The 26,628-nt window shown below is 58.6% G+C and overlaps 1 protein-coding gene across 1 annotated transcript; it reads right to left on the bottom strand.

Moving 5' to 3' along the window:
- TMEM201 (transmembrane protein 201) lies at nt 1-26,482 on the bottom strand. The gene is made up of 11 exons (XM_011935773.1): nt 26,093-26,482; nt 19,612-19,732; nt 18,577-18,771; nt 16,994-17,170; nt 13,856-14,208; nt 13,069-13,272; nt 7,599-7,831; nt 4,838-4,909; nt 3,941-4,240; nt 2,864-3,001; nt 1-1,829 (listed from the first exon to the last, which is right to left on the bottom strand). Exons 2-11 carry the CDS (start codon nt 19,729-19,731, stop codon nt 1,732-1,734), a joined length of 1,890 nt encoding a protein of 629 aa, XP_011791163.1. The 5' UTR covers nt 19,732; nt 26,093-26,482; the 3' UTR covers nt 1-1,731.
- Between the last annotated feature and the right edge of the window lie 146 nt (nt 26,483-26,628).

Genomic DNA, 26,628 nt, shown 5'->3' with positions numbered 1-26,628 from the left:
CATCATTCAAAGGCTGTATCGTTTTTGGTTTCCTTTTTTGCTTTTGTAAAGAAAAATAAGGTTGTGTTTTCTGTCTGAAACAAAACATAAAACGCCCTCCCGCCGGGCCTGTACCCTGGCTCTGGGGGATGCTGGGACCACAGGTCTGGGCAGGAGAGGCCAGGCTGCCTGGCTGAGAAGGGAGCGCCCTCAGAGCCAGAGAGGAAGGGCATTTGGGAATGGAGTTTGGTTTTGTTAAGCAAAAAATAAAAAACCTCAACACACACGCCCACTATACAAAAATGGGGACCGTGAGGCGCTGCCTCTGAGTTGGAACCATTGCGGGCAGCTGGACTCAAAGGTCCTGACGCTGTCCTGGGGCCCGTCCCCCATGTTTCAGGGGTAGGCAGGGCAGGAGGCAGCATCCACAGCTCTCAGGACAGGAGTCAGGGGAGAGGAGGGTGACGTCAGAGCAAGCTCCTTCCCCACGTTAAAAAAAAGTATTAAAAAAGCACCCAAAGCTTAAAAAAATGAATCCTCCATGGCAGGGAGAGTTGGGGGCATCCTGCTTACTAGCAAAATGCCTGACCTGGCAAAATGTGTAGAAAAATAAAATTAAACTTTATCCCTGAATGGCAGAGTGAAGACCCTTCCTCCCGCCCCACAGTGAGTCTCAGAATCCACTGAAGCAGCTGATTCTTCTCCAACTGGCAAAAGCACACGACCAGCAGACACGCGCTGCCCCAGGCCCGTGTCCGAGGCCCAGGGCAGGACGGCGGGGGGGGCTCTGATGGCCACAGGTGCACAGTCCCTCCTCTCTGCCTCACAGCATTGGGAGGGCCCCTCCTCAGTGCCAGGAAGGAGCCCCAGCAGGGGAGTGGGCAGGAGAACCAGGGGAAGATGGGATTCTCAGGGGCTGAAGGGAGGCAGGCACCCAGTAGGGTGAGCGAAGGGGTGCAGTCTCATCTGAGATCTGAAGGCCCCCGTCAGCCTGCCCTGCAGTTCCATGCGCAGCTGAAGGACCAGACGTGCAGCCCTGGAAACACAGGGCGAGGCGGGCCAGGGCTCTCTGCGTTCTCAGGGTAATGGGACTGCTTCCTGGAAGGTCAACAGAGGTCACAAAGCGGGGGGTATCTGGCTGGGGAGGGTGGAGCAGGGGCTTGCGCTGGGCTTTTGGCTGCTCAGACCTGGGAGCTCTGAGGATCCCGGGCACCCTTCTGCCCACTCCACAAGAGGGGGCAAGACAGGGCAGATGACAAGGACCATGCTTCCCTCTCCCCCCGGGGGCCTTCAGCTTAGTGGGGCTCTGAGGTCGCCCCAGGTGGGACGGGAGTACAGTACAAAGATGTGAGCACACCTGTGGGCGTGGGGCCGGAAGGCAGGCCGGGCAGCTCCTGCTGCAGTTACAGTAGTACTGGCGTCCCTGCCAGGCAGGGCTGAACGGTGTGGGGCACCCCAGGGTCATGCAGCCCCTTGGGGCTCCCTGGCTCCGGGATCAGAGTGTCAGCACCAAACACAGCCGACGTCAGCCAAGGAGGCGGGCGGCAGAGAGTGTGATCCCAGACACACACTCAGCCCTGCGATCCGTTAGGTGAGGAGGGGCAGGTGTCCTGAGGACAGTCACAGTCCAGTGAGGTCAAGGCCCTGGAGATGAGGGCAGAGGCGGCAGCCCCTCCAGGGAGGGTCCTGAGGCCGGCAGTGGTGAAGCAGCAGGCACCGGGTTGCTCCCCTCCGAGGGGCTCCAATAGTGGGTCAGCGCAGGCTCTGGTACAGAAACGCCGAGGTGAAGAGGGCATTGGCAGCCAAGCTCACGGCCAGGAGGCCCCGGACCAAGGAGGGGCCAAAACGACCTGCAAAGCGGAGAGACGACGTCAAAACGTGTGTGTGGGTGAACAGCCCCCCAGAGCATGCAGTTTGTGGGAAGCTCAAGGCTCTGTGCAGGGTGCTCCCCGAGGCTGGTGAGGCTCACTCCCAATTAATTCTCTTGGCCAAAGGCTTCCCTAGCAGGAAAGATCCCCCATCCCTGCCTCCCTGAAGGCACAGCTTTTCCTAACCCTGAGCCACCAGCAAGGCCGTGGGCTGGGCCGTCGTGAGCTGGGGCCTGGGCAATGAGGCAGTGACCACAACGGCCACTTTACAGATGAGGACATGGGGGCTGGGGACAGGAGCACCCCGTCCAGGCCTCCGAGGGAATAAGCGGCCAACTCAGGTCCGCCTGCCGCAGCCTGCGTCCTCACCAAGGCCTCCAAGCTGCCGGGCCACCCTCCAGCCTGGGGCAGCACTGGCTTCGAGAGTCAGTGCAAAATGATCTGCCCAGGAAAAGCCCTGCTTGCTGATCCATCCGTCTCCCTCAATACACACCCCCTCCCCACCCGGGGAGTGACGATGTGGACCAATGATCTGGTCTCTTGCCCCTGAGCCCAGGGTCAGTGAGCAGAGAACCTGGGATCTGAGCCAGGCAGCTCGGCACCTGATGCAGGCTGCAGCCCCAGTGTGATGTGGTCCTGGCGCGCCCAGGCTCTCCGGGCACTTCCAGCCAGGATGGCAGCCACGAGCCACAGGTGCCTACTGAGCACTTGAAATATGGCTAGTGCAGCTCAGGAACAACATTTCAAACTTGATTTAATTTTAATTCATTAATTTAAATAGCTGCCCGGGGCCAGAAGCTACTGGAATAGTGCAGATCTGGGCCCAAATCCGGTGGAAGTGCCATCTACTGAGTCCCTGATCCCGGATTCAGAGGCGCTGGGTGGGTTACTTGTTGGCCACTCAGGGACTGCAATGTCCTGGAAGATTCTGTCAGCGCTCTGGACCCACCAGGGGGGAGATGGTGGCTCTGGATGCGTGCCTGCCCCCCTCCCCTCCCACACCTCAGGGTGCAGACCTCTCCAAGTGGCAGCCTCCTCCGAGCAGCCCCTGGTGGTGGTGTCTACCACACAGGTGGATGACTGGGAAGAGTCGTCCTCTTTCTTGATGGAGTGGTTGCTGCAGGCACTGCCTCTTTCCAGCTTGGATCTCAGGTCTGCAAAGAGAAGAGTGTGCATCTCAGTGGCGCTCATGGCTCCCCCCAGCGACAGACATGGGGCAACTGCACTTCCACTCTAAGGACAGTTGTCAGAAGTGGTGAGCCAGCCTGTCCCAAGCCACTCATCCACCCTGGACAGTGGGGGGCCAGGTCCTTGCTTCACTGTTGTGCCACCTCTGTCTGCCAGTATTCAGTGGCCAAGGTGACCAGATCTCTGACATTGTAAGAGACACAGGAAATCTAAATATTCAAGGCTGGGTGCAGTGGCCCACGCCTGTGATCCCAGCACTTTGGGAAGCCAAGGTGGGTGGGTCACTTGAGGACAGGAGTTCAAGACTAGCCGGGGAAACATGGTGAAATCCCATCTCTACTAAAAATACAAAAATGAGCTGGGCATGGTGGTGCGCACCTGTAGTCCCAGCTACTTGGGAGGCTGAGGTAGGAGAATCTCTTGAACCCTGGAGAAGGAGGTTGCAGTGAGCCAAGATCACGCCACTGTACTCCAGCCTGGGTGACAGAGTGAGACTCCATCTCAAAAATAAAAAAAAGGAAATCTACAAATTCATGTGAAAGTTGTAGGTTTTGAAGGTTGGGGGCTAACTTTAAAAATTTTAAATGCTTTGCAGTACAGCACCATTTGAGTGAAACTATCTGTGGCCACACGCACCTGGCAATGCGTGATGTATTTTCGATCAGTTCCAAGGAACAGAAGACCCTGAAGGTCAACTGCAAAAGGAGAAACTGAAATCAGCCAGTAGAGGACAATGTCCCAGAGGGTTCGAGTCATGAGAGCCACAGTGGGGTGCCTAGAGCTCCAGGGCAGGAAGGCACACACTGGAGTCAAGAGCAAGGATGAGCCCCCCCACCGCTGCACAGCCAGGCCTCTTGGCAGCAGAGGCCCTCCCGCGGCCCCTCGGGGCTGTCAGAAGGCCTTACCCAGGGCGTGCGTCATGTCCTGCAGGGGCGGCTTCCGGGGAACCTTGGGCGGCTCCATGGTGAAGAGGCTGCCGTTGTGAGGCGAGTGCTCATCCGAGCTGCTGGGCGTGGTGGGGGCCTCTCCAGGGGGTGACGGGAACAGCAGCAGCTTCTGTCCCTTCAGGTTGAGCCGGGCAGGGCTGATGAGGGGCCTGCGGTGGCGCAGAGAGCCGGAGCTGGAGGCCACCGAGCCAGCCACGGAGGGCGCTGGGGAAGGGAGTGGGGAGGAGGGGCAGCTCCCTGACAGCAGAGAAAAGTAATCTGGAGAGAGGGAGGAAGATGATGTGAACGTGGGCTCTTGTCACTGCAACGCTACGATGCACTATTTCATTTCTGGGGGCTTTCTTCTATTAACCCGGGAAGAAAGGAAAGGTGCAGAGACTGGGGGCAGGGGGAAGTTCTGCTGCACAGCTGAGGGAGGAGGTGGCTGCCCGCTACCAGGCACCTGAGGGAGGGGAGAGATCCTGGAGCCTCAGCCACGACCTCCTGCCCTTGATTTCCAACCAAAGCCCCGGGCACCATCAGCTGAGAGCCAAGGCCAGATAGCAGCAAACCCTGGAGGTACAAGGCCAGCTCACCGAAGGCCCTGCTGCCAGCTGGCGCCTGGTGCACCAGCTCCAGCCATGACTGCCGCTGAGGATGGCAGAGCAGCATGGTACCACCTGATCCTAGCGACTGCCATTCCCATGTCACGCAAGTGGAAACTGAGGCACAGGCGTGTGGGTCACTTGCCCAGGGCTGAGATGTGAACACACACTTGAGGCCTGTCTGACCCCAAAGCTCACATAAACCACTGTGCTCTGGAACGCCCGGGCCTCACGCTGCCCCATCCCCCCCTTAGCTCTCTGTCCTCCTCACCTGAAATGGGAAACTCCCCAGATCGAGACATCTGAGACGGTGGGCGGCTACCGCTGAACAGATAGCCTGAGTCTGGAGACAGAGAGAAGCAGACATGTCAGGCCTGTGAACTACGTGCAGAGGCCCCAGAAAGACTCTGTCGAAATCCCAATCCAGCCTTTGCTCTTCACAAATGTGCTTTCATGAAAACACAGGTGCTCCTGGATCCCTTGGACTGCCATCTGAGGGGTGCTGGGCACGTTCCCTTTTTGCAGATAAAGAAACCGAGGCTCTGGCTGGACATGGTGGCTCAAGCCTGTAATCCTAGCACTTTGGGAGGCTGAGGCGGGCAGATCACGAGGTCAGGAGATCGAGACCATCCTGGCTAGTATGGTGAAACCCCATCTCTACTGAAAATACAAAACGTTGGCCGGGCGCGGTGGCTCACGCCTGTAATCCCAGCACTTTGGGAGGCCGAGGCGGGCGGATCACGAGGTCAGGAGATCGAGACCATCCTGGCTAGTATGCTGAAATACAAAAAAATTAGCCGGGTGTGGTGGTGTGCGCCTGTAATCCCAGCTACCCAGGAGGCTGAGGCAGGAGAATCACTCGAACCCAGGAGGCGGAGGTTGCAGTGAGCCGAGATGGCGCTACTGCACTCCAGCCTGGGCCACAGAACGAGACTCCGTATCACACACACACACACACACAAAAAGTGGCTCATGGCTCATGGCAGGTGGTGAGAAGAGTCAACACCAGGCATATTGTCCACTCCTCAATCCATGCCCTTCTTCTCACACAAGGGCCAGCTTTTCCAGCCGTCTAGTCCCACTTTCTCCACTAATCGCAGGCCCTGACTGCCTGCGCTCTCAAACCCAGGTAGCAGCGACCACGATGCCTTTTCCTAAATCAGGTGCTTGCGCCCCAAGGGCAGGAGCCCCAGTTCCAAGTGGCTGGCTGAGAGCTGAATGTGGGACCTGGGGACTGCCTGCCTTGTGTCCTGTTGCCACCTGCAGGCTCTGAAGGGTCTGTTGCAGCACGCAGATAACCCTCTCCTCACCAGGCCAGGGGATAGGCTGGATAAGGGTGATCACAAGAGCCCAGCACACCAACCAGGGTCCTTCTAGAACCCATTCTATGGATGCTGGGAGAGGCCGTTTTCCTGTTGGGCATGCGCTGCAGGACGCAGAGATGAGGCGTGCGGCAGGGGAGCAGACTGAGGACAGACAGGGAGACAGCAAGCTGGATTCTGGCCACAGCGCCTGAGCGCGCTCCAGCGGGTCTCTGAAGACATGAGCCAAAGCCCTGCAGAAACTCCTTCCCCTGACCCACCCTCCGGCGATGGAGACCAGGTTCCTCCTCCCAACCACCCTGGCAATGGAGACTGGGGTCCCATCTGTCACCGGACACTCCAAGACAAGCTTGTGCCCCACAGACCTCTGCTGCCGCCTCAGACAGGCCGCTACTGTGTCCCTGCCTTCAGCCTCAACAGGGAGATTGCCTGTTCTTCTCTACCGGCGGGAGGCCCTGCCTCAGAGGCCTGAACTGGCCCTGGGATTGCCATGCTCCCCTCCCAAGGGGCTTGAAACAGCAGTCCCTGAGCTCCACCGCCTCGGCCAGTGTGCAGTTTACTCGGAGTGCTCAGGCCCAGGGCAGGGCTGCTCCTGGCACCTCCCACCCCAAGTTCCATTCAAGTGCCACCAGGCTGGGGCGCCCTGAAAACGGGGGTATCTCTGCTTAGGGGGAAAGCAAAAGCATCCTAATATAAACCTCGGCATGTGCGCAAAATGGCCTGCCCTTTAACCGCACGAGAGGAGAGGGCCTTGGCTGTTATCAGCATCTCCTCCCCTAGAATAACTGCAGTGGCCCCATTTGCTGAGGGGCATGTTGCAATTTTAGAGGAAAAGATAAGGGCACAGCACGGTGCACACATTTACCCAAGGTCATGTCACCAGAGCTGGGACTAAGGGGCCATGCTGGGGTTCCCAGATGATGTGGCAATTCTGGGCACTTTATTTTTATTTTTTTGACAGGGTCTTGCTCTGTTGCACATGGTGGAGTGCAGTGGTGTGATCATAGCTCACTGCGGCTGCCAACTGCTGGGTTCAAGCGATCCTCCCACCTCAGCCTAAATAGCTGGCACTATAGGCGCACGACACCATGCCCAGTTAATTAAAACACCTTTTTTGTAGAGACAGCGTCTCCCTATGTTGCCCAGGCTGGTCTTGAACTCCCAGCCTCAAGCCATCCTCCCACCTTGGCCCCCCATAAGTGCTGGGATTTTTTTTTTTTTTTTTTTTTTGAGATGGAGTCTCGCTCTGTCTCCCAGACTGGAGTGCAGTGGCCGGATCTCAGCTCACTGCAAGCTCCGACTCCCGGGTTCACGCCATTCTCCTGCCTCAGCCTCCCAAGTAGCTGGGACTACAGGCGCCCGCCACCACGCCCGGCTCGTTTTTTGTATTTTTTTTTAGTAGAGACGGGGTTTCACCGTGTTAGCCAGGATGGTCTCGATCTCCTGACCTCGTGATCCGCCCGTCTCGGCCTCCCAAAGTGCTGGGATTACAGGCTTGAGCCACCGCGCCCGGCCGACAAGTGCTGGGATTAAAGGCATGAGCCACCTATTCCTAGCTAGCCCCATTTCTTTGAGGGGAAACTGAGGCTCAAAGCTCCATTCTGCCTGTCTCTGTAGCAGGAACACTAACCACTCCCGGCCCTCCCTACACTATGTACCCACCCACAGTTCTGTCCCAGCCCTGTCTGCCAATGCCTGGGCACCCCTTACCTGCTCGAGTCAGAGAGGGTATGGTTCCCAGAGAGAGAGCCCGGCTGAGGCGGCCGGGCAGTGAGGAGGGTGAGGCCCGTCGAGGAGACTGGAAGAGCTGCTGGTTGGCAAGGGGCAGGAAGCTGGGCGGGCTGGGGATGAACAGAGACGCTGGAGAGCCTCCCACGCTCGGGTGAGGGATGGCCAGGCTGGGGCTGGTGGGGAAGAAGCCGGCAGAGTCTCCTGGGAAGAACCTGCAAGGGCCCGTCAGGCACAGGACAAGAAGAGGGTCAGCGGGAGGTCCTGGAAGCAGCCTTTCTGTGGGTCCCACCCCTCTCCCACGGTGCAAGGTGGGGGCCTCAGTTGGGGTCCCAGAGAAGGCGTGCGTTAGTTAAAGCAGAAAAGCAATCCGACCGCATTCACGCCATTAGGAGCGGGTGGCTGGGAGGTGCCAGCAAGACCCGGCCCTCCCCGCATGCCCCCTCCTACCCCCTCGACTCACAGCAAACTATCTCCACTACTTGTCTCGGTATTAAAGTGACACTGTCGCCCTTGCCAACCTCATGCCAACCCTTTCGCCTTGAAGCAAAAATGCCCAGCCCCGTGCCAGGCACTCATTGAAGGTTAATGGACTTGGACTCCTTGCCACTTCTTGTTCTGTGCTGAGCCTCCCCACAGAGCGGCCGGGCTCAGGGACACCCTGGCTCATCTCCCAGACGGGCCTGGATCACAGGAAGTCAGGCCCCAGCACGGCTCTGGGCACACTCTGTTTCCAGGCATGATTCCTGGAAGTTCTCCCACAGCTCTCCCCTTAGGAGGCTGCCTCCTGCTCCCTGGCCTTGCACTCTGGAAGCTCCTCTGAAGCTCCCGGTAGAGCAGAACTGGGGGCAGCCAGGCCTTGGAATCCCCTGGAAGAGGCTCTCACGGGAAGACGCCAAAACCAAACTTACAAGAGACCCGTCAACGACCGCAAGGCTGCCTGAAAGACGGAAGGTGACAGTGTCTCTTTAACTCGAGATGGTACAAATCACACAGCAGGACCCGATGGCCCCACGCCAGAACATCAACCATGCTTCTGATTAAGGCACCCAATTACAGAGGGAAGAGAGGGACAGAGGCAGTTAATACATTAGTCCACCGTCTGGACGGAGCTCCAGGGGTCCAGCCTTACCTCGGTGCCAAGGGACAAAGGAGCCCAGCGGACAACGTGCTGGTGAGCGGGCAAGCTGGCCCAGGCCCTGCAGGAGCCGGGGGCTGGCTAAGGGACCTGTGCCCATCACGACTGAATGCTCGGGGATCGCTAGCCAAGCCGCACGCCACCAACCTCCCAGCTACTTTCCCTCTAAAAAAGTTTTATAAGGAAAGTGTGAGGCCAGCTGTTGACTTCCCAGAGAATCATGTACCCTTTCTAATGCCTTCCAAGGTACCAGGGGGTCACCGGGACTTCGGAACCAAAGGCGAGGCCGTGTTTGGGGAATTGGGCATCAAAGCAGCTGACCTGGGGACCCTGGGGAAGGGCCTGGACAGCAAGACTGGACACACCCCTGCCCTGCCCACTGACTGACCTGTGCTTCCCAGGCCCAATGCCCGCTGCTTTGCCCTCAAGACTCCAGGGAAGGCTCCACCTCTACACAGAAGATGAGATTTTGTGTTGTCATGTTAGAACTGTGATTCCATCGGGCAGGACAGCGCGGCGACTTCAGGGAATGACCCTGAGGGCACCCTCAGGCAGGGGCAGTGAAGGTGTGGCTGGGACCTTAGGGCATGACCCTCCATGGGAGGAAGCTTGTGGGGCAGGGCTCTGGCCTCGAGCAGCGCCCCCAGCAGATGGCAGCAGGGCTCCACTCTGGGTTTCCTGTGCCCACCCTGTCCAGCCGCACAGATATAGCCAAGAGTCAGCCAAGGGTGACCAGGTCTCCCAGTGACCTGCAAGTACCGTTGGGGGACGCATGAAAGGAGGGTCCTAGTGTGCTGTGGGGATGAGGTGGTCAGCTGGGCCCCGCAGCTCCTGGCCCCGAGGGGTCGCCTCCAGCAGGAGCGGCTGGGTCTTGCCAGTGCGTCCTCAGTCTTCCCAGCTCCTGCTCACACCACCCGGGGCTGCCTCAGTACTTAAAAGCTGAATCTCCTGGCTACCTGGCACCGGTGCTGTTGTTCCCAGTTTGGTGCCACTGAAGACGGTGCTGTGGGGACTTCCTTGGCAGTTTGACCCCCTCACTGTGATATGTGGGAACATCACTCAATGAACAAGACCTCGTAAATCGCTCACAGGGCTGGGCATGAGGGGCTGGGCTCTGTACGGGGGCCGCAGCAAGCATCCCCCAGCTAAAGGAGCCCGATCTGTTGGACCCTGGAGAACTCCAAAGGTGCTGACATTTCCTTTGGTGAGAGGCCCCCCGACTGCCCTGTGCCCTCAAACCATGTCTCAGAGAGGGATTAAGAGGCCAGGATCAGGCCTGGATGCTGGCTCTGGGGAGTGCTGGCGTGGATACACTCATCGGATACCAAGGGGAGATGTCTGGTCTTCTCCGACCCAATCCCAGCCCACGTCAGGAGTGGAAGGAGAGAGACCACGTTTTAAGCAGCAGTTTATTGAGATGGAAAAAATATGATCGAGCAAAGGCGAGCGAGGTGAGCCGGGCCCCCTAAGCCAGCTGGTGTCATTGTCACTGACTCCCAAACCTGACTCCTGTGGACGTGTCTGTACCCCAAACGCAGCTGCCCCCCCAGCCCTGGCACAGAGCCCTTCTGAAAGAAAGAAAAGAAGAAAGACGCGGCACCTGACGCCAGCGGGTAAAAGCAGGGCCCCAGAGGCATTTATTGAAAGCACAGCATCCAAAACACGACATCTAGGCCAGGCGCGATGGTTACAGTGATGAGAGGGTCACTAGACAATTATCCACAATTCTACGACACGAGACAGAGACTCGGCAACAGTCACAGACAGAAAGGTCCCAGGTTCCTTCCCGGGCAGGGCAGGGAGGGGCGCGGCAGGTGCGGCGTGGAGGCTGCGTCCTGTGGGTCGCTCCCAGGCAAGGGGTACATGGAGTCTGCTTGGCCTGGGTGGGGACCCCAAGTCTGAGAGTGAGGATGGCCGAATCTACCTCGCTTATGTCTCAGAGACGCTCACCCGTTACTGGGATGACCCCACCTGGACCCTGGAAGGTCTGATGGCCGTCCCAAGTCCCCTGTGAGGAGGAGCTCCCTGGCAGGGGTGACATTCCCAGTCAACAAGCCACAACACAGTCGTGCCCGCACTCCCTCGGTTGTTGCCACAACACTCGAAAGTGCTGGAATTTTCTCCACATAGTGAAACTTTAAGGGATAGATGGATAATTTAGAAAGTCACACAAAACTCTAAAAAAGGCAGGAATCCTCACTCTGCTGAGAGCTACCTCCTGAGATGTCGTTCCGGACCCCAGCAGAGGGCAGGAGCGACACCGGCTCGGCAGGAGGATCCTGGCCAGTGCGAGGGCTGGCTCTGGTTATTATAAATAATCTAATTTAAATACACACATACACACAGATGTCCTGCTTCTACCCAATGCCAAGAAAAGCAGAAATTAGCATCACACTGTCAACACTTCCTCGAGAACTGAAGATTCGAGACGCAAGCAACAGCATGGCCAGCCGACAGGACGCTTTCTCGTCCTGGCTCCGCCACGTCCTTCTCTCAGATGGGCTCTTTGTGGGGTGGGGGGTGGCGTGAGTGGACAGGCAGAACGGGGTGGTTCCCTGCCCCTCAGGCAGACACCACTGGGGGCCGCTTCGGCTCACCCACCCCCACTCCTCACTGCAGAACCAGTGGGAAGTGTGGCCCCATCCACATCTTTTCAGAGGGGTTTTCTCCCCTCACACTCCACACAGAACAAGCTGAGCCCAGTAATGCTGAGGCCTTGTCTGAAGCCCCACAGGTCATCGGGCACAGAGGCCACAGAAGCCCCTGAGGGTCTCCCGATGCATCTGGGCTCCTCACTCGTGAAGCTGGGTGAGGTGTGAGTTGCTACCCAAACACTGAGGTAGGGCAGCCTCCAGGACCCCCAGGCGTGGCGGCTTCACAGCAGTGAGGCCTGGCACCCGCCCCCACTCCCATCCTGGCAGACCAGCTGGCGGGTGTAACCCCCATGCACCTGTGATCGGCTCTTGCCTCCCCGGGTTCCAACACACAGGAGAGAGGAGCTGGCACACCCTGGCCACATCTGGAAGGTGAGCTCGTGCTCAGAGTGGCGAGTGGCAGGACATGCGGGCCCCGAGGGAGTGGGCAGCCAGAGGGAACATGCCTGGCAGGGGATGGCCTCAGGCCACTCTTGACTGGGACCCCTGGATGAAGCCCCCAGGCCGGGAACTTGCTCTGCACGTGGCAGCCCCTTGACTTCCAGAGAGTGTCCTCAAGAGCCACCTCATGTGATCCCCACACCCACTAAGGCTGGCACCCAAGGGCTCTGGAGAGGGGTCCCTCTCATTTCAAAGATGGTAAACTGAGGCTGGGAACAGCAGGGACCTGGCCAGGTCCTGCTACTGAGGAGCAGGTCTGTGGGCTGCCCCCTCACCTAAGTCGGAGGGCAGAGTGAGGCTGGGTCATGGCGAGCAGGTGCCTCGGCAGCATCCAAGAGCCACTGCCAGGGCCTGGGGAAACTCGTGACAGGCCAGGGAGGGAGAGGATGACAACAACCTGATGTCACTGAAGGCCTGCATACCCTGGGTCCCTTACCCTTGGAAAAGCTCAGATTCCCCAAGGTCAACACAGGCTCCTACTGCCCATCTCAGGCAGGGTCTCACTCCCCAAACTCACGGCGAAGGCCAGGCTGGGCCCAAGAACTGCACTCCCCATTCCCAGGGACTCGGGAGGGTCTCAGAGCAAGAGGCCGAGCAGCAGACACAGAGCAGCAGCCCTGCCTCCTTGACGGCTCCACCATCTCCTGCAGGGCCGGTCCAGCCACAAGCAGGACCAAGGGGACAGACCGCAGGTGCTCCTCAGGGGCCAGGTGGGGGCTCTGTGTTGCCCCAGCCTCACTCTGTTGCGTGGTTAGGGCATGCCAGGGGCCCAGCCTGCAGCCACTGTCACCACCCCTGTGCAGGTGCTCAGACAGGACCAGGCTCCTCACTCAACAGTGTCAGAGCCAGGAAACGGCACTGTGAGATGGGGGTGCCTGGTGCTACCAGCAGGAAGCCACGGGTCAGAGCTTGTGTGGGTGCTGCCCACGTTCCAGTCACCAGGCCAGTGAAAGGGCCATTGGCTAGAGAGGTGGCAGCAGTGGTGAGTGGCTACAGGGCACTTGGGGATGGCTGGTGGTGCCGGAAAGGAAAAGGCGGGGCAGACTGACTCTTCGAGGCAGTGGAGGGACCGGGCCAGGACCTGGGGCTGTAGGGTGGGGGTGGGAGGGCGTGAGCAGGTGAAAAGAGGCAGGACAGAGAGGGGCCCGCTTCGGACCGGGCAAAGCCTGGGCCTGAGCATCGTGTGTCCTCCCCCCGCAGTCACGGCTGCTTCTCTGACCTTCGGGGCCGGAACCTCCGCGGGCCCGTCGCCTTCCTTGTGGCCACAGCCGCTGTGAAGCCAACCAGGCAGCACAAAGATGTGGTGCTGAACTTGAGCGTGTCCAGCCAGCTGGGCAGGGTGGCCTGCAGGTGCTGCTCAGCCAGGTGCAGCCCCAGCAGCAGGGCCCACAGGCAGGTGCAGAAGGCGTCGATCCTCCGGAGCCTGAAAGGGAAAGCAGTGGGGTCACCCCAGGGGAGGACAAGACCTCCTGGGTCCACGCCTTCCTTCCTGCCTCCTCTGCCTCCTCTGTCTATACCTGGCCCTGCTCAGAGAGTCCAGAGCCAGGAGAGAGCGCGGGCTCAGAGTCCCCTCACACTCACACGCTGCCCGGCTCCGAGCAGGTGGCTCAGTGTTTCTCCTTGGCCTCTCAGTTCCAGCCTGTAACAGGGCTAAGGAAAATTCCTCTGAGTCGGTGAGGAGGGGCAACGGGGACACGGCACTCACAGGACATGCTTCCACTCAGGGAACCCCAGAGCCTCCCACGTAAGCCCCCACAACCCAGGAGGCAGGTGGTTATCATTATCCTGACTTAACAGAGCCCGAGGAGGAGAAGGAGGCAACTGGGCTCAGAGGGCGTCTGCTGTGCCGCTTCGCCTCACCTATGACTCCCAGTCCCTGGGCTTATACCAGTGACATGGTGGAGTTCAGCCTAGGGCTGTGCACCCAATGGGGTCTCTTGGCCCCCACCCTAGACAGTAATCCACCACACAGGCTCCTGCCTGTCAACTCCCAGCCCCATGCACACCTGATGCGGCCAGCCAGCAGCATTGCCAGCAAGCAGGTGAGCAGGCCCAGTGCCACGATGCCCGTCTGGTGGCTCTGCCCAAAGGCCCAGGCCTCCCACAGCTTCTCCGCCATGTGCTCAGGGAGCAGGCCCAGCAGCTGCCGCCAGCCCTCGGCCCCAGGGGCAGTGCCATTGTCAGGTGTGGCTGAGCCATTGCCACCAGGTGGCAGGGCCAGGGGCACAGTGGTGCCCGGGGCGAAGGGGTCGCTGGCCCCATACAGTGTGGTGGTCAGTAGGAAGGCGCAGGCCAGGAAGGCGAGGGCACGGAGCAGGATGACCTGGACCGGGGACTTCACGGTGGAGGAGCAGAAGCTCTGCAGAGGAGGAAGAGAGGCAGGTTAGTGAGATGGCCAGGGAGCCACCCCCAGTCATCACTGGTGTCACTCTTTGAGGGGTTCCGGCCAGACCCACGTTCCCACACATCCTGGGCTTGGTTCAAAAACTCACCACTGAGTTCCACTGGCCCGCCTCCCTTCTGGGTGGGGAGGAGCGCTGCTCTACCACACTCTCCTTTTAAAGAAATCTTTCCATATTGTAGAGACCTTATTTTGGCTCACTGCAACCTCTTCCTCCTGGGTTCAAGCGATTCTCCTGCCCCAGTCTCCCCAGTAGACGGGATGACAGGTGCCCACCACCACACCCAGCTAATTTTTGTATTTTGTTTTGTAGAAACGGGGTTTTACCATGTTGGCCAGGCTGGTCTTGAACTCCTGACCACAGGTGATCCACCAGCCTTGGCCTCCCAAAGTGCTGGGATTACAGGCATGAGCCACCACGCCCGGCCAAGTTGAGCCCCTTTACTTTGGGGAAGCAACATGCCCATGGGGCCACCTCCCTACCCCGCTCCCCAGTCCCCTGCATGTCGTTAGCTGGGTGGGTGTCCCGGGACAGTGACTGGTATCACCATGCGTCTGTTATGTACGTATCTGAGCATGGGTTTTGGGGTGGCCCCACTGTTTCTCAGCACTTTCCTGGCATTTGCATTCATCTCCCTAGCAGCCTTGGTGGTGGACTCCAAAGTCCTGGACCCGTTTACAGCTATGGAAACCACACTCAGGGCAGAGGGCCACGTATAAAGCCCATACCTGGTATGCAGTGGCTCCAGGATTTAAGCCCAGGACCATCTGGCTAAAACCAATTTTTATCATAGTACTCAGTTGATAGAATATTCTGGTTGTTTAAAAACTCATATATGGCCGGGTGCGGTGGCTCAAGCCTGTAATCCCGGCACTTTGGGAGGCCAAGACGGGCGGATCACGAGGTCGGGAGATTGAGACCATCCTGGCTAACATGGTGAAACCCCATCTCTACTAAAAAATACAAAAAACTAGCCGGACGCGGTGGCGGACGCCTGTAGTCCCAGCTCCTCGGGAGGCTGAGGCAGGAGAATGGCGTAAACCCGGGAGGCGGAGCTTGCAGTGAGCTGAGATCCGGCCACTGCACTCCAGCCTGGGCGACAAAGCCAGACTCCGTCTCAAAAAAAAAAAAAAAACTCATAGATATGGTAGCAAGGAGGTTAAGTAGTAAAATCTACCCCCACAAAGAAACTCCTATCCACCCCTTTGTGTCCCTAGATGTGACCTGGGTCTGATTGGTATATGGTTTCCAGTCTGCAGGTGGGACACAGCCATGCCACCTCTGCCCTGCCACATGTCTGTACAGCAGCGCACCAGGTGGAGCCTGTCCTGGAGCTTTTGGTTTTCATTCTGACTACTTTGTTCCTGGTCCGAATAACTTACTACTGTACTTCTAAGGTTAACTTTTGCCAGTTATCTGTCCATTTATGTCAGTTCCAATTAAAATCACAATAGGGCCGGGCACGACCACCACTTTGGGAGGCTGAGACGGGTGGATCACGAGGTCAGATCGAGACCATCCTGGTTAACACGGTGAAACCGCATCTCTACTAAAAATACAAAAAAAATCAGCCGGATGTGGTGGCGGGCGCCTGTAGTCCCAGCTACTCGGGAGGCTGAGGAAGGAGAATGGTGTGAACCCAGGAGGCGGAGCTTGCAGTGAGCCAACATCGCATCACTGCACTCCAGCCTGGGGGACACAGTGAAACTCCGTCTCAAAAAACATAAAAAAAAAATAATAAATAAAATCGCAATAGGAATTTTTGGTGAGAACTTGACAAAAGGATGGAAACAGTTACTTGGAGGTTGAGTGTGGTGGCTCACGCCTGTAATCCCAGTACTTTGGGAGGCCAAGGCTGGTGGATCATTTGATATCAGGAGTTCAAGACCAGCCTGAGCAACATGGTGAAACCCCATCTCTACTAAAATACAAGTATTAGTCAGCTGTGGTGATGCGTGCCTGTAATCCCAGCTATTCAGGAGGCTGAGGCAGGAGAATCGCTTGAACCCGGGAGGAGGAGGTTGCAGTGAGCCGAGATCGCGCCCCTGCACTCCAGCCTGGATGACAGTGTGAAACTGTGTCTCAAAAACAAAAAATTAAAAATAAATAAAAGGCTGGGTGTGGTGGCTCACGCCTGTAATCCTAGCACTTCAGGAGGCCAAGGTAGGAGGATCACCTGAGGTCAGGAGTTCAAGACCAGTCTGGCCAACATGGTGAAACCCCATCTCTACAAAAATACAAAAATTAGCTGGGCATGATAGCAGTTGCCTGTAATCCCAGCTACTTGGGAGGCTGAGATGGGAGAATCGCTTGAACCCGGGAGGCAAGGTTGTAGTGAGCCGAGATTGTGCCACTGCACTCCAGTCTGGGTGACAGAACGAGACTCTGTTTAAAAAAAAAAAAAAAAAAGGCCAGGTGCAGTGGCTCACACCTGTAATCCCAGCACCTTGGGAGGCCAAGGCAGGTGGATCACCAGAGGTTGGGAGTTCGAGACCAGCCTGACCAACATGGAGAAACCCTGTTTCTACTAAAAATACAAAATTAGCCAGATGTGGTGGCGCATGTCTGTGATCCCAGCAAAACTTCATCTCAAAAGTAAAATAAAATAAAATAAAAATAAGTAAAAATAAAGAGGCTCAGCTCCGAAGGGCTACCCTCTGGTCACTGGGGCCCAGTCTCCTGGGAGGGTTTCCTGAACAAACTCAACGCCCCCACCCCCGCCCTGTGGACGCCGCTTCTCACCTGTGCATGGGTCTGGTCGGCCTCCCGGCGCTTGAACTGGTGGCTGAGCAGCAGGGCGCGCAGCTGGCGGTTCTGGTGCTTGATGTAGTACTCCACGGCTGCTTGGCATGGCCGGCACAGCTTGTACATCTGCTCCAGGTGATGCCGGTACACCTCAACCTCCTCGTCATACCTGCCCTGCGGGGTGGAGGGAACGGGCTCGGCGTCTGCAGGGGTGGCTGAGCTGCCTCCGTCTTACAGGTCAGACATGGAATCAGATCCTGACCTGCCACTTACTAGGGGATGATCGGGGTAAGTCGACCCCACTCTGAACCTGCTTTCCCTCTGCCCAACAGGACAAATGCCTACTGTGTATACCCATGTGGGCTACCGGGAGTGAGAGCCAATCCAGGGCAGGGCCCACAAGTGATGGGGACACTAACAAGATTCTGTTGCTCCAGGGATGTCTGTTGCTCCAGGGATGCATCTGCAGGCCAGGAGCTCAGGGTCTGCTCCCCAGATACAGAGCTCCAAGAAGGTGGGTGAACATGGGGAAAGGTGGCTGCGGGCTGACACTGCCTGGACTGGGGCAGATGGACAACCCAGACTGTGGTGCCTGCCCTTCCCCTTGAATGCTAGAGAACCCCTGGCCAGGCCTGTCTCTTTGTGGCAGGTGAAGGTTTCTTTCGGCTTCTGGAATAGCCCAGAAGCCAGTCCCCTCCCTCCCATCCCTCAGATGTGCAGCACTGTGACTCTCCCTGTTTCTGAGGGAGCAAATGTTCTGGCCTGCAGGGCCGGGAGGGTCAGGAGTGTGATCCCTTGCTGGGACCAAGCATGCCGAAAAGCTGCCTGGCTGCCAAGTCACCCCTGCCTTCCCCTTCCCGCAGGTTCCCATCCGTGCCTTGGCCTGAGTTCACCTCTGTTCTCCCTCCCTCCCAGACTGGACCCCAGGAAAGCCAGCGTCTCTGGGCTCCAGCTGGGACCTGCCTCTTGAGGTGACAGGTCCCCTGGGCTGGCCGAGGGCAGAAAGGAGCAGCCAGTAAGCAAGGCTCCTGGACTCCATGGAGGGCACAGGCGAGGCGAGGCTCCCGGCTCAGCCCAGCTCCTAATGCCAAGCCTCTCAGCAATGTCTAGCTTCCCCCTCTTCCTAGAAGCCAGTGGCATCCTCTACCAACCCCACAGCAGACTGCTGGGGCCACCAGCAGGCAAGGCTGATTCAGAGAAACAGGACAGAGTGGGTTCAAAAGGGCCCCACCTGGAGCCCAAGATCCCTTCCTCCCTCTGCCCAGGGACAAATTCCTCTGGACTGGCAGGTGCTGAGGTTTCCACAGTGTTCCTAGGCCTGGAACCCAGATAGCGGTGACTGTAAGACACGGGGAGAAGCAGCTCAGCTCCAACGGGGGATGGAAGAACTAACACATCCTGGAATGTGCTGGCAGCAGCCAGGATGAGGGGCCCCTTTGGGCACTCAGGACAGAAAAGCCGCTGTCTAGCAGAGCAGGGGCCAGAGGCCCAGAGCCAGCACTCTGCATGTGCCTCTCCCCGCGCTGCTCTAAGCACCCCCAGCCCCAGCCAGGGCCCCTCCCCTCCCAACCCGGCCTCACCTCCTCGCGGGGAGCGAAGGCGGCCAGCTGCTTGATCTTGGTGGTCTGGTGGTGGTTGCACCTCTTGCACAGCAGGACTTGGCTGCTCACCCACTGCTGCGGCTGTGAGGGGTCGCGCAGGCTGGGTGCGCTGCTCACCACATGGTTCAGGTGCTCCATGTACTGGGCGGGGATCGGCTTGTTGTAGTCACCATTCTGCGGGATAGAGGTGGGACTTGGGGTTGGTGGGGAGCCTCTTCCCAGTGGGTAGGCAGGCCTTCCCAGCCGGCGCAGGCTTGGTGATGTCCCTGAGGGCCCGCTCCAGGCAAGTGACAGTAGATCTCAAACATCTCCATTCGTTTTTATTTTTTTGCACACAACAGCAGCTGCTTTTCTTCTCAAGACATCTCCATGGAACCCAAAGGCCACCTAGCCGGAGCACAGAGCAGGGCCTGCAGCCCGCCGCCCACCCACACACCTCTAGCCAGCGTCTGTCCTCAAAGCCCCACCCTCTCGGAACTCAGTCTGCAAACCCCGGTCTAGTCTAGGGGACGGCACACTATGACCCGTGGAGGAGCTGCCTATTTCTGCAGTCAAGTTTTATTGGAACACCGGCAGGCTAAGTCACTCTTGTATTATTTATGGTGGCTCAGCAGGGTTAGTAGTTGTGACAGAGACCAAATGGCTTCCAAAGCTGAAAATACTATCTGGCCCTTTGCAGAAAAGGTTTGCTAGCCCTGATATAGTACAGAGAATGAGACGCAGAGCCAGAAAGACCTGGGTGTGAACCCGAAATCTGCCACTTTTAGTGGTATAATCTTGGACAAATTGCCATGGCTCCCTGCGCCGGGTTCCTCAAGTGAGGGGACAGTGCCAGGGCAGTGGTGAGAATCGAGTGAGACAATGTACATGACACACTATGCTCAGGGCCTGGAGAGGACAGGGTGTGGGGCCCACTATCCCCGAGGCAGGGCAGGGACACCTGGTGGTCTCCAGGTGCAATCTCAGGATCCCCACCCCCACGAGCCCACCCGCCCGCCTGCCTGTGACCCACACCTCCTGGAAGCCGTTGTACTGCTCGCAGTGGGGACAGTCCCAGCAGTTGCGGTTCCCATAGGGCACCAGCGTATCCTGGTTGCAGAACCAGCAGTTGACCATCGTGTGCGTTGGCTTCATCCTGTGGACCAAGGAAAGAGTGGGTCAGCCTGGAAGACCCCAGCACCTGCTGGAGAGGGATCTCCATGCCCTGCCCCAGGGCCACCAGGGAAAAGGTACTAGGAGTGGGATCTGGGGACGCAAAGCTGGACATGCTTGCCCCAGGCTGACAGGAGGAACATGGGCTCTGAAGGAGAGGAACGCAGACTGGGTGCAGCTGCGTCCACCCAGGAGGACCAGACAGGGAGGCCCCGGCCAACCTGGGCTTCTCAGTCTTCAAGGGGAGGAGGCCAGCTGGAGCCTCACCAGATCCCTAAGCTCCAGTGCAGCCACATGGGGACCCAGGGCCACCAGCTCCTGGTGACCTGGGGCTCACATGGAGGGCAACAGGAGCCAGGGCTGGCCAAACCACAGGGCTGACTGGGACCAGGTTCTAGGACCCCCCCTTTCCTACGAGGTCCTCGATCCTGGGCTGCAGAAAGGGTGCGCCCCAGGGATATTCCAGATTGAAAGGGGACTCCTGTGCTCCAGAGAGAGAGAGTCCTAGGACGTGAGAGCCAAGGAGGCTGAGGGGAGGGAGCAAGTGACAGCTGCCCAGCCTGGGGCCAACCCTCTCTGGTGGAGGGGACAGTGGCCCTTGCTGGCTACACGTGTGGTGACAGGTGGGGCCTCGGGATAATCCCAGCCCAGACACTGGGGGATCTATGCTCTGGGCCCCCCTCTACCCTCCTCATTGGCTGTGGGACACTGGGGGCCTGGGAAGGGGTAGGGAGAGAGACCGCCACTGCCCAACAAACCCCCCCAGTTCCAGGAATCCAGAAACAATGTGCGTGACAGGCAGCAGCTGTGGGAGCCCTGGGGCCCCAACTCTGCTGCTCCGACTCCCCACCTCTCCCCCATGGGCCACCTCCAGCTCAAGGACACCGCTTGGGCCCCTGCCAAAGTGGGCAGCCACTCCCTGCACAGACAGCCCCCCTTGTCCACAGGACCAGACAGCATGGCCCTCTGGCCTTTCATCCTAAGGTGCTGCTCAGAGAAAGGAGGACAGAGCCCCGGGAAGTTCCTGTGCTCTCAGCCTCAGTGTCCACATCACCCTGGCTTCTGCGTGCTACAAGGATGCAGTGACACAAGACAGAAAGGTGTTGTGCTCAGCAAAGAGCCAGCTCTGCCCCTAACCCATCCGGCTGGCCAGAGGCCAGAGGCCAGAGGCTGGGCCCTGAGAAGCAGGGCTCCTGCTTCTGACACCACTGCTGCTGCCCAGCCCTCCCCTCCACCCCCTTCTGACCAGGGGCAGATGAAGGGAGATCTCTGATCACCTGTCAGTTGGGGACAAAAGCACCTTCCCCGCAAGGGACTGCTCGTGGGATGCACTTAACAGTGCCTGGCCTAGAGTACGTACCCAAAAAAGCCAAGTTACATTGAGGGTGGCGAGGCTTGGGAGAGAAGGGGAGATGGGACCAGGCCCTGCGGGGAAGGCCCGGGGCCCACAAGGGCAGCTGGGATCTCCCTCAGCAGCCTCGGCCCACACCCTTCTCACCCCACACCCCCTGCCCCAGCACAGGCCCGAGCCCTCACAGGGGACAAGGACTGCTACATCTTGTCAACAGCACGGAGACAGTGGGCAAGGCCTGTGGACCAGTGACAAAACAGAGCCAGCCAGCTAGGCAGGCAGCACGGCAACAGGCACAGCCTCGGAGAGCAGCTCTGCCTTCTAGGGCCGCCGTCTCATCCCTCACCTGTCAAAGGGGGCTGCTGAGCATCCCTGCCTCAGGAGAGGCCACTGTGAGGATCCTAAAGGAGAATGCAGAGAGGCGCTCAGTGCTTGGCATTAGGACAGCGCCACCGGGCGCCGACTACACAAACAGCCAGGGCAGGAGACTCGCTCTGGGGCATGTGGAGACCTGCTCTGCTGCAGTGCCCGCATCTAGCACTCCCGGGCAACTAAGCACGTGGCTTTCTCTGTGCTAATTACTACCTGTTTTACAGGCTTCTTTGTAACTGTGCACAGGGGTGTATCCTGATGGGTGATGACCTGCTTGTGTGACCCCCTACCCCAGAGCCCCATGCCGGGACAAGGCACTGCACCTAACTGCCTTTGGGTGATGGGCTTCCTATCCCCATGGAGGGCCCCTCGGGCCTGTTTGAAAAGGAAGGTCAACCCTTGAGCCTGCCTGGGGGACCAATGACAGCTGAGCAGGGGCTGTGGCTTCTGTCCAGGGCGCCTGCCATGAAGCCCCGCCCACCCCAGGAAGTCATGTTTCCATTCTGAATCTCCAGCTCTGTTGCTAGGGAAATGGCTCCACTGATCTAGAATGAGCCGGCCTGGAAGGGGCGGGGGGGAGACAAGGGATTAGCCCTTGTCCCTGGGGCCAGCAGCTCTAACTCCGGTCACTCTCAGCCCTGGGTAATCCCTGCCAGAGTTGAGGGTGGGCTCTCTCATGGCCAGAGCAGCTGCCACCCACTTTGGCCAGGCGGGCCCTACCTGCTAGGGGGTCCTCTCCCACAATGCCTTTGTGGGCAAGCCCTAAAAAGTCCCAAGAGGCAGGTAGGCCAGGGGGCGATGGGGAGCTGGCCATGAACTGCAGGTCCCCCAGGCGCCAGCGCAGCGGCGTCAGACACATGACCTCATGTGAAACACTGTCCACAGCTCGGAGAAGGTCCCATGCAGGTGGGGGCAGTCCTGGCCCCCGGCCTATGCGTGCCTCTGCCAGGCCTGTTGAGGCAGCATCTGGGCTGATCTCTTCTGAGCCAGCCTAGACTGGACCCTGTTTCTGCTCTGGGAGACGCCCCCAAGTTTCCCTGATAAATCCCTCAAGCTCACGTCTCTTCTGTAAGCTAACAACCTCCATCCTTAACTTGACTCTGGGACAAACCACAGTTGGTGTACAAGGTTTGAGGTGACAAGACAGAATGTCCCTGCAGCACAAGCAAGAGAGGAGCTCGGGCCTGGAGGGGCTGCCCCTGCCCATAACGGTCCCAGCTCTGGGGAGACAGCAGCTGGCCCTATAGCTCCCATTGGATGGGTGGACACGAGTGCCTGGAGGCCACTCACCCAGCTCCTGCTAGCTCGATGCTGAGCCCCTGGGAAGCCTGAGGAAGCCCGGAGGGAGATGGGTCCCTCAGAAAAAGCTAGGGCAGCTGCACGCTCTGTACCTGCCCCGTTCACAAGCCCAACATACACACTGAGGGAAAACAAGACGGGCAAGTGTCCTTAATGATGACACCACTCCAGAGCCCTGAGCATGGACATGTACTAAAACAAAGCTCCTGTGGGACGCCTCACTATTCCCTGCAGGTGGGAGGGGCTCTGTTCTGGGTGTGAGCCCAGCACTGGGTCCTCAGCCTAGGAATGTGCCAGGGAGGGGGCACTGGATGGGGCTTGGTCCCTGCCCTGGGGAGCTCAGTGGCTGTAGCAGGCTGGCCATCTCCCGGAGTCTCTGTCCAGCCCTGGGAAATCACCACCTCCTCAGACAGGGGCCTAGTACATTGCTCGGGACCTTGGACACTATGTGCTGGCCCCAGCGGGGGGTTGGAAAGACTGTAAGAGGTTCCCTCAGGGGCCCAGCGAGCCAGAGGCCAGCCTCCCAAGCAGCTCCTCGCCTGCACTTCCTGCTTAGGTGGGCAACACTGCGTGTCACTGAACCAGAAGGACCAGAGAAGAGGCCTCCTGGGCTTCAGCGACAGCAGCATCAAAATGCAACTCAGAACTTGGCACTGCCCATCTCCAAGCAAAACATACTTGAATCCACAGCAGTAACTCCAACACCAGGATGGAAAACACCCCAATCCACCATTCTAGGGTCAGACCCCAGCCTGGTGCGAGCGGAACATCCCATCAGTTAAGCAAGAACCACGCTAGGCTGGCAGAGATGCAAACATGAGCAAGACAAGACGGACGACCTCCCAGGGCAGCTGGTGACAGATACCACAGGACAGAGGCCAATAAACGGGGCATCTGCGGTCGCCCTGAAACACAGCTGTGCTCACCAGCAGGGCAGATGGCAGAGGGAGGGGACCACCCAATGTGTGCCCAGGGTGCGGTGGTTGCTCAGAGAGAGCGCACAGCAGCAGGAGAGTGAGTGGGAGGGGTGAGCCTGGAAATGGGAGGGGTACAGGGGACTCTGACTTCCAGAATGAGGCTCTGCTGCATATCCTCTGGGAGGCTGCACCCTCTTTGTCCCCAAACACTAGATAGGAGACAATCCCAGTAAACGCCAATAGAGCCCCAGAGGCGGGACGGTGGTGTGTGCAGGGATGTGCTGGCAGAGCACGGATCCTGGGCATCGTTTGAAGGGGGCTGAGGACAGGCACCCGAGCAGCAGCGTCCAGGGCACAGGGAGGCCTAAAAGTCACAGCCTTCCCAATGGCCTGGACACAGGGAAGTGAAATTGGGGCATCTGCGCTGACCATGGTGGCTTCCCATGGGTGCAGAGAAGCAGCCAAGGGGCTCCGTGAGCACCTGGAGGTTGAAGCTGGGCTGACAGTTGAAGTTCTGGTGCGAGGCAGGGGCCTGCCATTTCACAGCTGGGTAATGTGGGGCAGGTAGCCCAACTTCCCCAAGCTTTGGTTTCCTCATCCATAAAATGGGAGAACAGTATGGCCCGCCCTGGAGGTTTCATGAGGAGACAGTGTGCTGTGCTTCCAGCCATCAGCTGCTCCCATCAGTAACAATCATGGGAGGAAGAGGACTCCACGCGTGGGGAAGCCAGGATGGGCCCTGACTGAGGCTGTGGGAGGACTCAGTCCTTCAGAGAAGCAGCCTCCTTCCCAGGTGCCTCAGCCAATCCTAAAGCACAAAGTGGGGCTGACCTGCCCGCTCCCTCTACATCTTCCTCTCTGCCATCTCTATGCTGAGCCTGCAAACACCCACCCAGCCAAGTCGCCTTCCAAAAACAGCTCTCCTTACATGCCCTCCCTAGGGTCATTCAAAACCCACACTGCAGCCGGAGTCAATGTTTGGTTCCTCGCTGTCACAGCACTCTCCTTCTCAGAGGAAGGCTCAACTTCTTGCTAGGTTGGTCTGGCTTCTGAATCGTGACAATGGGCAATTTATGACCTCCAGGTGAAACCCAGTGCTCTGTGAGGACATCTGAAAGCATCCTGGGAAAGGCTGGCCCTTCTCGGCCCAATCAACAGCAAGGGACCCAATGCCACACCATGACCCGCTGGTGTTGTCAGGGGCGTGAAAGACCTTCCAGGCACCCTCCTAGCTCCCCTGGCAGCAGCTAGTTCAATACCTCTTCAAGGCCCCAGACTCTTCTTTTTTTTTTTTGAGACGGAGTCTCGCTCTGTCGCCCAGGCTGGAGTGCAGTGGCCGAATCTCAGCTCACTGCAAGCTCCGCCTCCCAGGTTCACGCCATTCTCCTGCCTCAGCCTCCCGAGTAGCTGGGACTACAGGCGCCCGCCACCTCGCCCGGCTAGTTTTTTGTATTTTTTAGTAGAGACGGCTTTCACCGTGTTCGCCAGGATGGTCTCGATCTCCTGACCTCGTGATCCACCCGTCTTGGCCTCCCAAAGTGCTGGGATTACAGGCTTGAGCCACCGCGCCCGGCCCAAGGCCCCAGACTCTTGTTTCAGGAGATGGAGTGCTGTGGCCAGCAGGGCAGGAAGGGGAGACAAGACCCCTCAGGACAGCCGCAGTGTGCGGCACAGTGAGCCACTCAGTCCAAGTCCAGCTTCCATAAACACAACGGAGGCGCTGTGTGGCTGGGAGACTATCCCCTTGCCCAGGCTCTGATCCTTGGGGCAACACCCCTCGTCCTGGGTTAGCTGAGAGGCAGTCTCGTCCAGGAAGAACACCGGGTGCTGGACCAGCTCAGCTGGCAACATGCTCTGGGAATCTAAGCAAATCACCTGAGGTCTCTGGACCTCAGTCCCCTGGGTATAAAACCACCGGCTTGGACAAGCTGGTCCTGCAGATGCCCGGCTTCCAGAAATCCAGCAGAAACTGACATGGAGAGACCTGGGTTGTCAGGGACCCCTGGGCTGGGGTCACTCAATCCCCAGCTACCCTCCTTAGTCACATCTGGCTGATCCTCCAGACACAGGTGATGTCCCTCCCATCCCTTCCTCCTCTGGGAAGCCTCTGCGACTCAACCACCTGTACTTCTTTTTCCCTATTTTCCCCCTGGAGGAGAGAAGCAGCACCGGTAGGGGTTAAGGAAGAACACACAGACCAGCCAGACGGTCAGGGTTCAACCCCAGCTCTGCCACTTGCTGCTGAGTGGGCAAGTCCCTTCTCCCCTTTTACTTAAGGGTGTGAGCTCCCTGCATCCCTTGCTGAATGCTGCAAACCCATCCACTCTTTCTAGGATGTTCTCACAACCCCAATTTCCCCCCTGCTCTCTGGAAAGGTGGATCAGGTGGAGAAACAGTAAGCTACCTGCGAGGCTCTGCTGAAGCAAGAGGCCACTAAGCTTTTATACCTGGCGATGGAAGCCGATGAAAGAGGCCGGATCTGAACACGGGAGCCCACATGGCCCGTGAGTGGGGCAGGGATGAGGGTGGCCCGGCCCGTCATGAACTGTTTTGAGGCATCTCAGGCCTTGCCCACCTCTGGGAGGCAGCCCATTCTAGGGATCTGCCCTGCAGGCTCCATGGGCTCAAACCATGATTCCTCTCGTTAACAGCAATTTACTCAGCCTCCCTGTCCCTCAGCTGCTCTAGTGGAAGCAGGGGCTGTGGCTCTGAAACGCGCGGATGTGAGGCGTGTAGAAAAACACCTGGGACGTCACATGCCGAGCGGCAAGCGCCAGCCGCGATCGCCAGCATCGCTATACACCGGAGCTCAGCACCGGGCTGAGGGCAGGGGCGGCCAGCGCGCACCGGCTCCAGCCCCGCGAGGCTCCCGGAGGAAGTTTGTGGGCCCCGCGCCGCGCTCCCACCCGCACCCCACGTTCCCGGAGTCCCCGCCCCCCC

This window comes from Colobus angolensis, unplaced genomic scaffold (assembly GCF_000951035.1).
Source record: "Colobus angolensis palliatus isolate OR3802 unplaced genomic scaffold, Cang.pa_1.0 Scaffold149, whole genome shotgun sequence".
Taxonomy (NCBI): Eukaryota; Metazoa; Chordata; class Mammalia; order Primates; family Cercopithecidae; genus Colobus; species Colobus angolensis.
The sequence above is the reverse complement of the archived record's forward strand: the minus strand, read 5'-3'. Positions and strand labels throughout refer to the sequence as shown.